At 39.5% G+C, this 18,312-nt stretch overlaps 1 protein-coding gene and 1 long non-coding RNA gene across 2 annotated transcripts; both read left to right on the plus strand.

Annotated features, from left to right (window-relative positions):
- Window positions 1–5,692: 5,692 nt before the first annotated feature.
- Window positions 5,693–13,971, plus strand: LOC116825471 (uncharacterized). Its single transcript, XR_012655435.1, has 3 exons — window positions 5,693–5,752; window positions 11,336–11,434; window positions 13,894–13,971. It is a non-coding gene; the product is annotated as an uncharacterized LOC116825471 (long non-coding RNA).
- Window positions 13,972–14,250: 279 nt separating this feature from the next.
- On the plus strand, window positions 14,251–17,894 carry LOC142045779 (C-C chemokine receptor type 6-like). The gene is made up of 2 exons (XM_075064572.1): window positions 14,251–14,406; window positions 15,699–17,894. The coding sequence occupies exons 1-2, from the start codon at window positions 14,251–14,253 to the stop codon at window positions 16,782–16,784; spliced, it is 1,242 nt and encodes a 413-aa protein (XP_074920673.1). The 3' UTR covers window positions 16,785–17,894.
- Window positions 17,895–18,312: the final 418 nt, after the last annotated feature.

An 18,312-nucleotide genomic window follows, 5' to 3' on the forward strand; every position in this document is an offset into this window, starting at 1 on the left:
GCCAGATCCGAAGTCCCTACCTCCTTGAGATACACTGCTTTGAAGTCACCTAGAGTGGAGCACCCACAGGGACATCTCTCGAAGGAGAAGAGGAGGTTACTCACATTGTGCAGTAACTGACGTTCTTCAAGATGAGTGTCCCTGTGGGTGCTCCAATACCCACCCTCCTCCCCTGTACTTCGGAGTTGGGGTAGCCTCCGTTGTAGAGAAGGAACTAAGGGTACCAGCCGCGCATGCTCACTAGTGATATACTTAGAGTGAGTGACAGGTTCTAAGCATGCGTGGCTGCTACGAGTACTGCTGCAAAAAATCTCCGATCAAAGGCGCAGGGGCGCACCGACACCTGGAGTGGAGCAGCCACAGGGACACTCATCTCAAAGAATGTCAGTTACTGCACAAGGTGAGTAACCTCCTCTTTCCCCATGCTAGTTGCAACATTTTTTGAGTTAGGAAATTATCATCTCTAATATTTAAAAATTCCAAGGATGTTTTAGTATTGGCAGCATAACACCTCCAGCATGTGTCACTCAAATTGAAGTCCTACACAATATATATTAGAGTGACCAGACAGCAAGTGTGAAAAATCGGGATGGGGATGGGGGGCAATAGGAGCCTATATAAGAAAAAGATGGAAAAATCAGGACTGTCTCTATAAAATCGGGACATCTGGTCACCCTAATATATATAGATGCTTAAGGAGTTGGTTTCCTGTTTCCTAGTGTGATTTGGTGGTCTGTAGCAAACACAGACTAATATCCTGTACTCCATTTTGTGCTTTATCTGTTAGGATGTTGATCCATAAGCATTCTAGATGATCATCTACTGAGTTATCAGTGATTCAAAAACAGGGAATGCCATTTTTGACTTACAGTGCCACTCTTCTTCCCCTTTTGCCCACTCCATCCTTCCTAAATAGATTACAACCATTGACTGTAACACTCCAATAATGTAAATAATCCCACCAGATTTCAGTAATACCAACAAGATAAAATTTATGCTCATGAATGAGCAATTCCTCTTGTTTGTCACTAGGCTCCTACCATTGGTATGTAGGTAATTCAAGATCTTCTTCTCATCATATCCTTTGGTTCCTTGATTAATTTTGTTGTCAACATCTCAATTTTCTGTTAAATAAGTGCTCACATCTTCCCCCTTTTGTTGTTAGTTTACCTCTCTCCTGACTATTCTAGCCACCCTGTCCCCACAGAGATTGGTTCCCCTTCTACTGAGGTGGAACCCATCAAAACTATACAGCCCTCTATTCCCACAGAAGGTGGACCAATGTTCCACAAAACCAGCCCCTTCCCACCACTTACCTAGCCAGCTGTTCACTTCCAGGATCATCTGCTTTCTCTTTGCTTGTGGGACAGAAAGGATCTCAGAGAAGATTGATTAGATATTCTTCTCCTTCAGCATGATTCTGAGTTCCCTGAGTCATCTGTCATCTAGGAGTTATCCCGCGATGCAGTATCATCAATGCTGATATGAACCATCACCCAGGGATCCTTGCCCATCGAGTTCAGAAGCCTATCCAATCTCGGAAAGGAAACTTATGTCTTGGCTCCTGGAAGTCACCACAGTGTCCTGTTGTCCGCCTACTCATTGCATACAGTTCTTTTGTTTCTTCTGAGTATTGAATCCCTAACAAGGATCATCTCTCTTCCTTGGACAATTGGAGAACTCTTTGTGGGCAAACTTGGGTTGTTGTTTTTTTACCAGTTGGGACAAGCTGCCATTCACATGTGTGTCCGTACATCTCTGTGTTCCCTTGGTCTAGTCGGATCTTGAGAGGAATCTTTCACAGTTTCCATACTAAGGCCCTGGTGTTGAAACTTGTAGCTGTGTGGAATTCCTCCTGGTCCTCTTCTCTCTGGTGGCCACAGTCTGCCCATCCTTATCCATCTCCAGCCATGTATAAAGCCACAATGACCTTTTGCTTCTGGTGGTTACAAACTTCTAGGCCTTTTCTCTCTCCATCTTCTTGGTGGGCAGCTCTTTTTCCCCTTGAAACTAGAGTAATGATAGTTCCTGAACCTGCTGTCTAGAACACTTCTGCTTCTCTGATTCTCAATTGCATCTCTATTTGTCCCTTCAGTTCAAGCATCTTTTCCTCCAGCGCAACCACCAATTTACACTTTATGCACAGGGAGTCCCTTCTGGCTTCAGGCAGGAAAAGAAGCATGGCACATTGTCATAAATAGATAGCTAAGGGTTAATGTTTCTTTCACCTGTAAAGGGTTAACAAAGGGAACCAAACACCTGACCAGCGGACCAATCAGGAAACTGGATTTTTTCAAAACTCAGGGCGGAAGTTGGTCTGGTCTTTTGTCTGTTCTCTCGGCTTGAGGCTTGTTTCTTCTTCAAGCTTCTAATCTTCAGTTTTCAAAGTTTGTGAGTACAAAGTAGCAAACAATAGCTGTTATATGTTTTGTTTGTATTTTACATGTGTGTAGTTGCTGAATGTTAAAATTGTATCTCCTTTTTGAGTAAGTCTGTTTATTCCTATTTTTCTTTTAAGTATAGCCTGTGTATTGTCAACTTTATGCAGAGATCAGATGTTCATGGTTTTTTCTTTCTTTTTATATAAAAGCTTTTTTTAAGACTTGTTGAGTTTTCTCTCTTGGGTAGGCTAAGGAACAAGGGAAGGGGAATTCTCTTTGTGTTAGATCTACGGAGGGTAGAGCTTCTGCAGCACCTGGGAATTGTGGGAGGGGAAGAGAGATTAGAATCATTCTCGTTTCCTTGTATTTGGGGTTTGTCTCTTGGTGAATAGAGGAGACATGCTTCTTGTGTAATGTGATGTAAAGAGATTGAATCAGTCACTCTCAGTTAGCCAGCAGAGAAAGTCGGGTGGGAGAGAGAGGGAAGGGAATGGGTTATTTCCCTTTGTTGTGAGACTCAGAGTCTCTGAGTCTTGGAGTCCTCCAGGGAAGGTTTTGGGGAGACCAGAGGGAGCCAAAACCCTGGAATTTTTGGCTGGTGGCAGCGAGATCAAATCTGAGCTGGTAATTAAGCTTAGAGGGGTTCATGCTAGCTTCTCAGGTTATGAACGCTAAGGTTCAAGTCTGAGTAGGAAGCTACGACACACATCCAGTGCAAGTCACCAGAACTGTTCCATTACTAGCCATATTGAAATTGCGTGCAGAGCTGTACCTGGAAGGGAAGCCTCTCACACTCCTGGTCTAAAGTCCCTCCAAAACTTTCCTGTTAGCTGTCTCTGCTCAATTGGGGCATTCCAAGAACTAGATTTCTTGTAGAAACAGAGTAATACAATGAAAGCATAACTCTGAGCAGAAGTCAGGTCAGTGTATTCAATGTGCTTGGCTAGAAATGTCACTATGTGGGGGTTTATATAAATGATGAGAACCTTTGAGAAACTACCAGGGTGCTTTTTTCAAGGAGGCATGAAACACAGACAGAGAAGAAAAAATTACCACAAGGTTCATGCTCTGACTAAACCATCAAAAATGTGGAAATTATTATTATTATTATTATTATTTATTTCATATGTAACTCTCCTCTAGTGCCTGAAGTTTGTAGCATTTATGATATGGAGACTCATTCACTGGACACACTGCTACCCCTGTATTTAGGAACACTTAGGTGAATTAAAGATGACAAGTCAGCAGATTTTCCTTTCTTTAGTCAGTTTAATTCTGACCATAACAATTATTTTGATACATTGGCATAACATATTGTTTGTCTTTTCTGCAGAAATATTTTGGTATTCAAATTTCTGGTGAAATTTTCTGTTGACAACTTAGACAAAACTTTTTGTTTTCCTAAAAAATATTTGTGGGAAAATAAAACATTTTTTCACCAGCTCTATTGAAAAGTTAACTACAAGTGTGAGGACACATGTACTGTTTCTTTAAATCTGTTTCAGGAAGCCAGGAAGCATGGGAGCTGGAGAAGGTTCTAAACAGAAGTTCTACAGTGATGAAGATTGAGAGAGAAAAGCTTTAGAAATAATAATGTTTTCCCTATTCTGACACTTCCTTGTTCAATGTAGAAGAAAGAGAGACTTTCTGTAATTCTTTATCATTGCCACATAGGTCACTTCCTTTTTTCCCACTCATACTGTGCTCTTGCCTTATTTGTTACCTTCCATGGTAAATGGTGTGTGCATGCACTGGTAACAGAATATTGACAATGTGATGAGATTTTTGCAATCAGAATAAAATGTCAAGTATCTCATGAGCTAAGAACAGAGTTAAGCACAGAGGTCAACCATGGAGTGCCTCCACCTTACTTGCGCCCCATATGCAATCATGTCCCCATCCTCCTTATCTCTCCCAGACCTGCAACTCTCTTTCTCCTCCATCCCCAGAAAAACAGCTGATGAGGGCTCAGCTTTCTCTGCCTGGCTTGAGAATGGACCAAGTAGATTGAGCTAAAATCTGAGCTAAACCCTAACATTGGAGACCTAGCTCTGTCCCTCTCATTTCCATGGGAGTTAGAAATTGGAGACCTAGCTCTGTCCCTCTGCTAGCTGATCCTACTCTGAGGAAGGAAGAACCCCCAATCCTTTCAGAAGTATGTGTCTGTGAGGGCCAGGGATGAATATGGGCAAGGGCAGCTCTAGGCATTTTGCCGCCCCAAGCACGGCAGGCAGGCTGCCTTCAGCGGCTTGCCTGCGGGAGGTCCCCAATCCCGTGGATTCAGCAGCAGTCTTCAGGAGGTCCGCCGAAGCCACAGGACCAGCGGACCTCCGCAGGCATGCCACCGAAGGCAACCTGCCTGCTGCCCTTGCGGCGACCGACAGAGTGCCCCCCATGGCTTGCCACTCCAGGCACACGTTTGGTATGCTGGTGCCTGGAGCCGCCCCTGGATATGGGAAGGGCAAGAGCAGAATGTGTGTATATGAGACCAAGAAAGAGAGGGAGAGAGACAGAGTCAAGGTTGGGAATAAAAAGGAGAATTTGAGCAATTTGAGAATAAAAGGCAGCAAGTGGGTGGTAGGAGGGCTATATCAGGTCATGAGAAAAATGTGAGCAAGACTGATGGAGAAACAGGAAGGAAATAACTGAAAGAATACAACAGAAAGATGAAGGAGTGGGATGGAGGGAGAGAGAAAGATGAAAAACTATGCACTATAGAAAAATAAGTTTGTGAGGGAAACAATAAGGAAATAGGCGGAGGAGAAAGCTAAAAATAGATCTGAGCAAAAGTACAGTGACAACATGTTGTGTTAACTTACATACAATAAACTAATATGTCTGTGTATTATTTAAATTCTGTGATCTTAAGGAATGACAGAGAGGTCAGAGCCTGTGATGGATGCCATTTTGTGTACATCTATTTTATAAATCAATATATGTCAATCTAAATGTAAATGAATTCAAAACATGGGATGGTACAAAGTGGATGACACATGTTGAAGTTTTCCTCGAGTAGCCAAAAAAACCCAGGATCAGCCCACATTAAGCCTGTGGGTTTCATTTGCATAACATACACAGTATTTTTCTTACCTTTTATATTTTCTTTATTCAGTTAGTGGTGGCAGACAGCTCACAGGTGGTGAGATTTGACAAACCACAATAACCATATTAGTAAAATGAGAGTAAGTTTCCTTTCAAACTGAAATATAGGACAGTGTGGGGGTTTCATTTGCATAACATGCAGATTTTTAGTAAGCTGTCTTAAAAAGAAAAAAAAACCTCTCTTCTTACAACACTTTGAAGAAGTTTAGTGTCTGCTTGAACGGCTGTCTGGATTTAATAAATGGGTCAAAAGAAGATGTGCAGTGGTGGTAAGTCGGACTAGCTACCTTAGCCAATGAAAATGGAGTTAATTCTTCATTTTCAAAGTCTGCTTTTATTGCTGCTAATTGTGTCTATTACAGACTAAAAGCAAAAGCTACACTTTAATTAGAGAATATTAGAATACAGAAGAGAATCAGCAATGCTTTGTATAGTGTCCAAGCTGAACATCTGATCAGTCTACTTAATGGGCAATAACAATCCCTCTTATTTTAACTAAATGTGCTTAGGGCTCAGATTGTAAATCTGTGTCTTCTGACTTCTCATCTCCACCACTGACACCAATTCCTTGTGTGGCTTTGGGAAAGTCATGGAGCTACTCTGGGTCTGTTTTTCTGTCTGTAGCACAGTGATGATGATAATACTTAATTGCCTCCCAAAGTAATTGTACCATTGCTTTGTAAATGCTTAGAATGTGGGCCAGCACCTGATAGGGACAATTAAGCCTGTTACTAGCAGAAGAATTCTTCATTTGAAAGTAGCAGAGAATCCTGTGGCGCCTTATAGACTAACAGACATTTTGGAGCATGAGCTTTCGTGGGTGAATACCCACTTCGTCAGATTTGGACTAAAAACTAGCACATTTATTGAGTTATGTATCCAGTTTAGAAGAATATAAATCATTACCATTACCATATCTTGCTTACTTTACTCATGTGAGTAATCCCACTGAAGCTGATCATACTACTCACAGCAGTGAGGTGAACTGGAGTTGGCTTTGTGTAATGAAGTCGACTCTGAAAGAATTACAATCACCTTTTCGTTCCAAAGTTGTCAAAAGTTTTCTAATGGCAAGGTAAAAATGTTAAAGACCCCTATCCTGCAATGCACTCTGTGAGCCAGGATCATGGCAGGATCAGGGCCAAAATTTTAATATGGCAAGCAAGATTGTTATGAATCAAGGGATCTGTTTTATATATTAATAGAAACTGCTTTACTCTTTAGCAAGTTCCTCAAAGACATGCTATTACCCATAATAAAGACTTGGTATAATAACTGTCTATACCTCAGTTTACAAATGCATTGTAAAAGGTAACAGAATTTCCTATTAGGGATTTTTAAAATATTTTATAATAATTTATTAGAAAGAAAATAATTTCTATCAGCATTATGAAAACATTTTCACATGCTACTTTCATGTAAACTGTTAGTGACTGAGGAGGTTATATGCTATAGCTTGATACTTCAGAAGCAAGAGCATTAGAAATAAAACTAGTATTTATATCTCCAGAACAGTCCAGAAACCACATTATGAGCCCGATCCAAAGCCCAGTGAAGCTACTGAAAGACTTCTATTGACTTCGGTGAGTTTTGGATCAGACCCTTTGGAAATGCAACTATTCACTAGACAGCAAAACAGAATAAACAATCTAAAAAAAAAGTATTGGCAAATGAGATCTTAAGGAAAAGCTTTTTTTAACCAAGCTGCTTAATTTCTTGATTGTAATAACTGTAGGTTTCATTTGTTCTTAATAAAACAAGTTTAACAGCTGTTAAAACAGGCCTTTGGGGACCTAATTTACTGACAAGATTGTGACATTTTAATGATGAGTTCATTTTTATACATCATAAAACAAATACATTATACAGAGTAGATTAGTGTATCTACAATTTTTTATTTTTATTTTTGCAATAAGTAGAAAACACCCATCCACAAGCTGTGGAGACCATGCCAGTTATCTAAACATACAAAACAAAAATGCAATATGCTCAGCTCATGCATTCTAACACACCATTAACGTGTGCTTAAATACTATCCCTCGTCAGTCACTGGACAGTGTCTCGCTCCATCTACCCCTCTTCAAAGGCCAGGTGAAACAAATGGGCCCTTGCACATGCCATGAAAGTCACTAAATCAGGCTATTTCAGAGCCCTGGAGCCATTCTGCATTCTGTTAGCCTCTTAGGCTACGTCTACACTACAGGATAAATTCGAATTAGCTTAAACCGATCTTATAAAACAGATATTATGAAGTCGATTGTGCGCGTCCACACTAGGCATATTAATTCGGTGGTGTGCGTCCATGGTCCAAGGCTAGCATCGATTTCTGGAGCACTGCACTGTGGGTAGCTACTGTAAAATAATGAGGCCAATAATGTCGATTTCCGTCCACACTAACACTATTCCAATATAGTAATATCGATTTTAGCATTACTCCTCTCGTTTTGTAGGATTACAGAAATCGATTTAAAGAGCCCTTTAAATCGATATAAAGAGCAGTGTAGTGTGGATGGGTGCAGCATTAAATTGATTTAACGCTGTTAAAATCGGTTTAACAGCGTAGTGTAGACCAGGCCTTAGTCACCTTTTCTGTTATATCGAGGGTGAACTCATATCAGTACCTCTGCTGACCACAACTGTGGCAGTGTTTCATAGGATGGGAGACCGTCACTCAGATAGACTGGCTTTAGATCATTTAGGGCTAAATCATTTAAAACCAGCATCGTTAAATCTATCTGTAAGCTCACAAGTAATCAGTGCAGATAGCATTGCACAGGCGTTATGTGCTTTCTAAAGGATGCTGTACCTACAAACCAAGCAGCCACCTTCTGCATCAGGTTCCAGCTGACAAACTGTTTTAAGATATATTCTCATATAAAGTGCACTGTAGTAATCTAACCTGGAAGCGACAAAGACATGGATAGTGGGAGCAAGCTTCCATACGGTCACACCTGTCAGACCAGGCATAGAGGGTAAAATACCTTGGGAACCACTGCTCCCATTTGATTTTCTAAATGCAGCTATTGGCCCTAGCAAAGCCCTGTGTTATAAACTCAAGTGACTAACGACAATTGAATTTAGAGGCAGGTATCTCTGCCATTTTTTCCAGTTGTTTCTCCCAGCCTACCAACATCACTTCTGTCTTGGCTGAGCCTCAATCCAGACATCTTTCTCTCTTCCATGCCTCAATCTCCACTAGACACTGGGTCAGTCTCTCAACCATTTTATGACTTTAATAATCTGCCACAGGCCTATCCAAATGGAACTTTGGGATAGACGGTACAATGTCAAGTGACTAAATTCATCCCCAAAATGACTCCATTGAAGTCAATTGAGTCAAATCACAAATTAATTTCACCCCTTTTTTGTTTGATATGCATATTCACACATCAAAAACTGAAGGAAATTTTGCATTAGGGCTGTCAATTAATCACAGTTAACTCGCGCAATTAACTCAATGATTAATCGCAGTTATAACAATAGAATACCAATTGAAATTTATTAAATATTTGTGGATGTTTTTCTACATTTTCAATATTGATTTCAATTACAAAAAAGAATAGAAAGTGCATAGTGCTCACATTATATTATTATTTTGATTACAAATATACGCACTGTAAAAATGATAAACAAAAGAAATAGTATTTTTCAATTCACTTCATACAAGTAGTGAAGTACAATCTCTTTAGCATGAAAGTGTAACTTACAAATGCAGATTTTTTTTTGTTACATAACTGTAGTCAAAAACAAAACTGTGTAAAACTTTACAGCCTAGAAGTCCACTCAGTCCAACTTTTTATTCTGCCAATCACTAAGACAAACAGGTTTGTTTACATTTACGGGAGATACTGCTGCTTGCTTCTTGTTTACAATGTTACCTGAAAGTGAAAACAGGCATTTGCATGGCACTTTTGTAGCCGGTGTTGCAAGGTATTTACATGCTAGATATGCTAAACATTTGTATGTCCTCTGGAATGGTAGTTGAAGCATTAAGGGAAATATGAAACTTTATGAAATCTGGCACATAAATATCTTGTGATGCCATCTAAAACAGTGCCATGCAAATGCTTGTTTTCGCTTTCAGGTAACATTGCAAGAAAAAGTGGGCAGCATTATCTCCTGCAAATGTAAACAAACTTGTTTATCCTAGTAATTGGCTGAACAAGAAGTAGTACTGAGCGGACTTGTAGGCTCAAAAGTTCTACATTGTTTTGTTTTTGAATGCAGTTATTTTTTGTACGTAATTTTACATTTGTAAGTTCAACTTTCATGATAAAGAGATTGCACTACAGTACTTGTTAGGTAAATTGAAAAATACTATTTTTTATTTTTACAGTGCATTTATAATAAAAAATAAATATAAAGTGAGTACTGTATATTTTGTATTCTGTGTTGCAATTGAAATTGATATATTTGAAAATGTAGTAACCATCCAAACATATTTTAAATAAATGGTATTCTATTGTTGTTTAACAGCATGATTAATCATGATTGATTTTTTTAATTGCTTGACAGCCCTAGTTTTTATCAGTAATAATGAGAATATGTGTATGAATATAAAGGGAAAAACTAGATGAGGGCTAATAAGAGAGTATATGTGCTTGTGTCAGTAATGTTAGCAAAGGATTGGATTCTATCACCTAATTCCATTCAGGGCCTTTAATGCTGCTATATGGAGAAGGGGACCTTAGAAACAGGTCTAGGATAGTAACTATAAATTATTATTGACTTTTGACGTAATAGTTTGATCAGTTATTTTATGTTTTGACACCATGCAATGTGTTTGATTCTGTGGGTATGTCCTGTAGACAGCAGCCTGGCATCTATAAAATTATTCCAGTCAAAGAAAATCAAGTAGGGAACCAACTTTATTGCTGTATGTTCAACTTCCAAAAAGAACTGTGTCACACACAATATCTAGCATTTCTCCAAGATCTAACCTCCTATTGATTTAAACAAAATTTGTAAGGCCCACTGAAACAGCATCATCTGGTGACATCCAATAATATTACAAACTATGACAATTTTACACTCAGGACATTGAGTAAATCATTCATATCTGAGTGATTTATTTTGTGTTTAATTTCCTGTTACTGCAAACATTTGAATTAACATAAATGAATAATAAAATGCATGGAAATAAACATGGATATTATCCAGAATTCATACAACATAAAATCAAATCCTTCAAAGGCTAATTAGAACAAATGTTAACATTGTGCCTGAGCTATGAATATATAAATAGCAAATGTGTGCACAAAAATAGGGGACAAAGATTTTCCTGTTTTGTCTGTGCAAGTGCACATTTTGCATGAGTACAGTTCAGGTACATCATTTGGAAAATTTAGAACTCAATATGTAGTAAGATCTTATGTGTACTTCAGAACATATTTACTGTTCAATTAAGTAACTACGGCAGGCCCTGATCCTGCAAACACTTGGATGTGTTTAACTTTATAGATATTGCCAATAACTCCATTGACTTCAACTGGATTCTCCTATGCATAAAGTTAAGTATTTGCTTAATTGTTTGCAGGATAGAGGCCATAATTCATGATATGTTCCAAGCACAATGAAACTATTTAATTAAAAATGAAGCCATTTAATTAGATACAGGCCTATTCTCCCTGGTTCCAGTGCTAATAGGACCATTTAATCAAAACGATCAAAATTTTAATAGTGTCTAATGACCAAACATGTAACATCCAGTTTTGTCATCTACAGTACACCTGTTGTTGAATCTCTGCCCTTACATGCAAAACAGATTACTGTTGTTACATGTTAGGAGGAAGTGGTGATCATTTGAATTTAACCATTACTTATAATAATGCTGTTATTTCTTGTTTCTCGAGTTCCTAATATTCAAATGCCTTTTTACTGAAGTTGAGGGTGACCACAACAGAACAGAATACCTACTTCCTCTTTGCCTGACGCTTCATTTTTCTGTATTGGTGAGTAATGAAATAAAACAAGGCTGTGCAAATATTTGAACAGTAGTCTGACCAAATCTGTTTAATCCATACACCTGGAAAGTGTAAGAAGTGGAGCTGTGATGATTTTTAGCAAAGTTTGTAGGTTACCTACTGATTTAATTGAAGTATCCAAAATCTTCTTACCTTTCAGAAATCTATCTTCCTTACCCAAGCTTATCATTTATCCACCCCATAAGACTCTTCTGTCTATATTGTTATAATTCCAGGTTATTCACTTGTTTACCTTTGCATCTTATTAGTACTTTTGACAATTCATGTATTGGTTGATAGTGAAATGAAATATACTGAGGTACATGCACTGGAAAAATGGCACAACAAAAGCATGTTGTTGGGTTTATATTACATATAGCGTACAGACTATATGTGAGTGGGTATATATATATAGAAGCACTATTAAAGAACTTATGTTTTTTAGTGGATCAATATGAAAACGTACCCCTGATAATTACTTAATATGTTATAGAAAAATAGAGCCAAAAGCAGGCACACTAACCAAATGCCTGTTAAGAGCCCTCTAAGAAGAATTACTACTCGCAACAAATTTTTGCTTATATAGGGTCTGATTTCGCTCCTAATGCAGTCAGCATGAAGTGTGGCAAGTCTTTGGGCTCAGGGTTAAATACTGCAGCCCTTATTCACCCCATTTAAAATGGGGATTAAATTCTATATCCTCATCAAACTGAGAGAATTTACTTTTTGTAATTTATGAGAGTTTTTCAGATAAATCTGTTAATTCATTTGCGTTATAAACTTTTTTATATCATCACTTTTGATTTTTTGCTTGGTGGGAGAAGATGAACCTAATCTTCAGGATCCCTGGATTTTGAGAATTGAGAACAGACTGACTTGTAGATTATTCCAAAATCTAAGGCATGGGTTATCTTTTTTTAATTGAAGTGTATGGTCTGTAAATACTTTGAGCCATAACTATTTCTATTTACACTGCATGCAATTTTTCAATTTATTTGTTATTAGATGCATTTTACAACTATTGTGGCAAATAATTGATTTCACATTGATTAATTGTGACAGAGTGTGTGGTTTTTAATATATAATTGCAAGGTAAATCACCTAGGGAGAAACTGACAGAGATAGCACTGTCTTACAGCTATTTAATTCAGGGCTTCATTGGCTGAACTATAAGCAAGATCTCAGGTACAGCCTGTCTCCTGCATCTTGGTAAAACCATAGGAAGGAGCAGCTGTCCTGCATGTGAGTGCTGATACTTACAACAAACAAGAAAATCAACTGGTATAATGGAGATTGGACAGTGGACAAATGACAATGGCTGGATGGAGACAGAAAGTGCCTACTCAAGATGTAAAGGAGCAGATAGAGACTATCTGAGGGTCTTCAAAGTGTAGCTGGCCAGGAAGCAGAGCTGGGGAAACAGTGGAGCCTGTTAAACAATCACATCTGTTTGGTTTGAAACTTTATACTTTCAAGAAAGAGCTTTAAATAGTATTCAAGCTTCCTCCACCAGTGGCTCAAAACTCTGCAGGCTTCCAGGCTCCTGCAGCTTCACAACTAAAACTTTGAGAAGCAGGCAAAGGAAGTTGGAGCACTGGTTAAAGCTTTCTCTAATGGGCATGCCAGGTCTGAAACAGATAAGACCATCTCCTCAGTCCCACTCACAGAAAGCCTCTCTCTCCAGCCCCTTCACAAATGAGTCTGCAGTCCACACAGCTCCAAAAATCAAATTTTTTTTAAACCCAAATAATTCCTACACAAAAAAGTTTGTTAAATTAGAGTTAAGGTTGACTGTGTGTGTTTCCTCACAATACTGAAAAGCAAAGAAATCATAAGTCATAAGTTAAGGAGAATTCACACAACTAATACCAGTCTCCGAGTGTTAGTCCATTACCACTCTGCCTCACCAACACAAACACACTCAATTTCAGTTCAACAGTACTATCGCCTTCAACTACAGTTGATCAGAGAACAATGCTGTTTCGCGGCAACTTGCTGAAGTGTTGAAATTAGTTTTTGTTCTGCATTGGCATGAAAGCAAAACCTTTCAAACATTTTCACAAACATCAAGGGAGAGTGCATGGGTAAGGCACTGGCCTGTGGTGGGGGAGACCCCAGTTTCAAGTCCCTGCTCCCCAGCAGAGTTTTTTATCCCAGATCACTCTGAATCTGTCAGAGCAGGAACTTGAATCTGAGTCTTCTACATCACAGGCCAATGCCCTAATCACCAGGCTCTAGAATACTGTATAAGACTCACTTTCCCCTGCCTTAAAAAACTTCCTACCTATTCAATTAAGACTTCATCAAAACCAGAACATCTCAGTGAAAACAATATATTTTGATGAATTTTGTTAGTCTTAGTTTTCTCTGTTGCTGCATATTTCTTGTTTTGATCTCGACGCTTCCTGTTTTGCTCTCCTGATCCAATCCACTTCCCTCCTGCATAGGCACTCTGAGGATACCAAGACTGTTCTCACCAATTCTTTTCTCATCAGAAGAAGCACATCACCAAAATGAATGAGGTAAGCAGTGTATTGGTGAAGTGTGTTAATAGACCAATGAAACAGTTGATTTGGAAGTGGCAGTTCTATGAAGTGCTGGACAAATTGTCATGACCTTGGGAGTGATTGACTAATGAGAGTTATTTGTGATGATGTGATGTTTCATAGACTGTCTTGTCATTGGATATCCCGCTGAAGTTTTCATACGGAGTTCTGTGGACTATTCCAGAAGATTATCTCCCCCACATATAGTTCAATTACGATTTTATTATGCTCATTGGCCACCATATTTCCAGGAACTCAATGAACAAATACTACAAGGAGTACAGTGCTAATTTGAATGCTAGAAAAAATGTGGATCTTTCATTGGCTCTTAGTAATATTGCTAAAGCGCAAAAAAAACAACAAATATACTATGCTAGAAGAAAGACCTGTAAATATGGTAAAATAACATTCAAGGTTAGAGACCATGTTATGTAAATGGTGGAGTCTTTGTAACTTGAAGTCTTTAAACCATGATTTGAGGACTTCAGTAACTCAGCCAATAGTTAGGGGTCTATCACAGGAGTGGGTGGGTGAGGTTCTGTGGCTTGCAATGTGCAGGAGGTCAGACTAGATGATCATGAGGTCCCTTCTGACCTTAAAGGCTCTGAGTTATTTTTCAGCTATTCTCCAGACTCCTTCAAACACATCTGTCATTTTGAGAAAAATCTTCGATTAAAATAGTGTATTTTCACAGTTGTGGGAAAGATCTAATGCTGGAGAAGACAATAAAGATCTAGATTGTCTGAGCTGTGCTCAGTGCAAGTATGCAGTGGGGGAGAGAGAATTTTATTTAGAGAACATTGTGTGTACCACCAACTGAAGCAGAACATTTCTGAGGGAGCCCTTTGTTAGAGTTTTGACAGCATATCACTGGAGTGCACAAGGATTTTGGTGGTCAGGATGATGAGGAAACAGGACCGCCAAGAGGACTAAGGGGGTCTGCGGTCTTTGGCGGCGGGGGTCCCCCGCTTCGGCGGTAATTCGGCGGCAGGGGGTCCTTCCACTCTGGGACCCATCGCTGAAGTGCCCTGAAGAGTCGCCGCCAGGCCCGCCACTGCCGAATTACCTCTGAAGTGGGACCCACCACCGAAGTGCAGCCGAGTCTTCGGCGGTAATTTGGCGGTGGGGGATCCCCGCTGCGGGTCTTCAGGGCACTTCAGCGGCGGGTCCCAGAGCGGAAAGACCCCCTGCTGCCGAATTACTGCTAAGACCTGACTGCACATCGGCGGCGGGTCCTGCTTCGGCGGTAATTTGGCAGCAGGGGGTCCTTTCTCCCCAGAGTGGAAGGACCCCCCACTGCCAAAGACCCGGAGTGGAAGAAGCTCCGGGGGCCCAGGCCCTGTGAGAGTTTTCCTGGGCCTTCGGAGCAAGTGAAGGACCCCACTACAAGGGACCCGAAAAACTCTCGTGGGGGCCCCTGCGGGGCCTGGGGCAAATTGCCCCACTTGCCCCCACCTCTGGGCAGCCCTATGAGGAAAAGGTGGATTTGGAAGAGAAGTGACTGGGAGTAGTATTTGTATCTTAACTTTCAAACACTGTTGGGGCCAAATATTTCCATGACTTTTATTGAGACACCGGGATGTATCTAAAAGCAGAATTTGATCCTTTCTGTCTCATACCATCAATTCTCCATTGTTTACACAATAGAGAGAACTTGCAGAAATGAGCACTAATGTTTACACTAACTGTCTGTATTGTTTTTGCAGGTAGAACTCAACTACACAGACTATCCAAACTATCCATTTGATTATGATCAAATTACATCACCATGTGACAAGGGGGATGTCAGAAACTTCACAAAAGTATTTTTGCCAATTGCATACTCAATTATATGTGTCCTAGGCTTAGTGGGTAACATCTTTGTAGTAATGACCTTTGCTTTATATAAAAAACCCAAGTCTATGACAGATATATACCTTTTCAACATGGCCATAGCAGACATATTGTTTGTTCTCACTCTTCCATTCTGGGCAGTAAATTATGCTGCTGAAAAATGGATCTTTGGTGACTTCATATGCAAAATTACCAGAGGTATTTATGCAATCAACTTCAATTGTGGTATGCTGCTCTTGGCCTTTATCAGTATGGACCGATACATTGCTATTGTACAGGCAACAAAGTCATTTAAACTTCGGGCTAGAACGCTAGCATACAGTAGACTGATCTGTTTGACTGTATGGATATCGTCAATTTTAATTTCCTGTTCCACTTTCATATTCAGTCAAAGCTACAGCCACTCCGTCAATGAAACAGAACAGATTTGTGAACACAGATCCAATACCGAGACAAAAGGCACTACTTTGAAATTATTGCTGCTGGGTATGCAACTTCTATTTGGATTTTTTATCCCTCTGCTGTTTATGGTATTTTGCTATGCATTCATTGTCAAAAGCTTGGTGAAAGCTCAGAATTCCAAAAGAAACAAAGCAATATGTCTGATTGTATTAATTGTGATTGTTTTCCTGGTTTGTCAAGTACCATATAACATGGTTCTTCTTGTGACTGCAATAAATATGGGTAAATTGAATAAACTGTGTGATAGTGAAAAGCAAATAGCCTTTGCGAAGTACATTACAGAAGTCCTGGCCTTCTTCCATTGTTGTTTGAACCCAGTGCTCTACGCTTTTATTGGGGTGAAATTTAGAAGTTACTTTGTGAATATAATGAAGGACCTTTGGTGCCTGAGATACAAGAAATACAAGACCAGGAGTTCAAGGATAAGTTCTGATACCTATCACTCAAGGCAGACAAGTGAAATTATGAGTGACAATGTGTCATCCTTTACTATGTAATATAACTTCAACATTATTATGAAGGAGCTTTGATTATATTCATTCAACAATCCAAACCAATCTCATTATTCATGTCACAGCTAGTGATTTTGACTTTCCAACATCCTAAATAGTAGTTTCTATGATATACAGCTCCCTCCCTCAAAACAATTAACATAAACAGAAGAATGATATGACTATGGGGAAAAAAAAGTCCATCTAGCCCAGTATCCTGTCTTCCGACAGTGGCCAGTGCCAGGTACCCCAGAGAGAATGAACAGAACAGGTAATCAGTGATCCATCCCCTGTCGCTAATTCCCAGCTTCTGGCAAACAGGGTAGGACACCATTCCTGCCATTCCTGGCTAATAGCCATTGATGGACCTATTCTCCATGAACTTATCTAGGTCTTTTTTGAACCCTGTTATGGTCTTGGCCTTCACAACATCCTCTGGCAAGCAGTTCCACAGGTTGACTGTGCGTTATGTGAAAGAATACTTCCTTTTATTTGTTTTAAACCTGCTGCCTATTAATTTCATTTGGTGACCCCTACTTCTTGTGTTATCAGAAGTAGTAAACAATACTTCCTTATCTACCTTATCTACACCAGTCTTGATTTTATAGACATCAGTCTGATTTTTCTGACTATCTCTTCAAATTTGGAAATTAGATATGGCTTTTATTGTTAATTAACTGTAAATTATACAAACATGATACAAAATACAAATATATATATATATATAAATACATAGATTTACTCATATATAGCAAAGCATTCTTACTAGTAGAAATTCCAGCAAATAAAAGTTTGATAACAGATTGGCAGAAAAATAATACAGTTCCATCTTCATTATCCTGATGTTAAATAGCTGAAACAGAGTCACTTTCCTACACTGAAAATTCCTTATTCATTTTAAAAGCTGTATTATAAAGCCTATTCAATGTTTCCTCCTTCCCCTATCATTAGATACAAGATTTTGAACTGTATTTTGCTGTTTATAGTAGAAAATATCATTTAAAATGTGTTTAATATTACTTCTATGATTTTTGCAAATGAATCTGGAACTGTAACAGATTTCCAAGGTAGTGTTTGAAAAAGCTGTATAAATAAGATATGCTTATTATAGTTCATATTCTGTGTATATTAAAAAAGATAAACTCCTTATCAATGTTCCCTCTAATTTTTTACATCCATGTGTGGAATGAATTTTGTTATGTGCACCAATACGGAGGTGATAAGTGGCGGGGGTGGGGCCGAGGAGTTTGGGATGTGTGAGGGGGCTCAGGGCCAAAGGGTTGGGTGCAGGGGATGAGGGCTCTGGCTAGGGATGTGGGCTCTGGGGTGGGGCCAGGGATGAGGGGTTTGGGATGCAGACTGCCTCGGGGCTGTGGCAGGGAGAGAGGACTCCCCTAGCCCTCCTCGCCATGGCAGCTCCGGGGCTGGGGAGAGGTGTCTCTCGTTAGCCGTGGCAGCTCCAGGGCTGGGGGAGAGGCACCTCTTCCCGGCTGCGGCAACTCTGGGGCCGGGGAAGAGGTGCCTCTCCTGCCTA

Source organism: Chelonoidis abingdonii, chromosome 3 (assembly GCF_003597395.2).
Source record: "Chelonoidis abingdonii isolate Lonesome George chromosome 3, CheloAbing_2.0, whole genome shotgun sequence".
NCBI lineage: Eukaryota > Metazoa > Chordata > Testudines > Testudinidae > Chelonoidis > Chelonoidis abingdonii.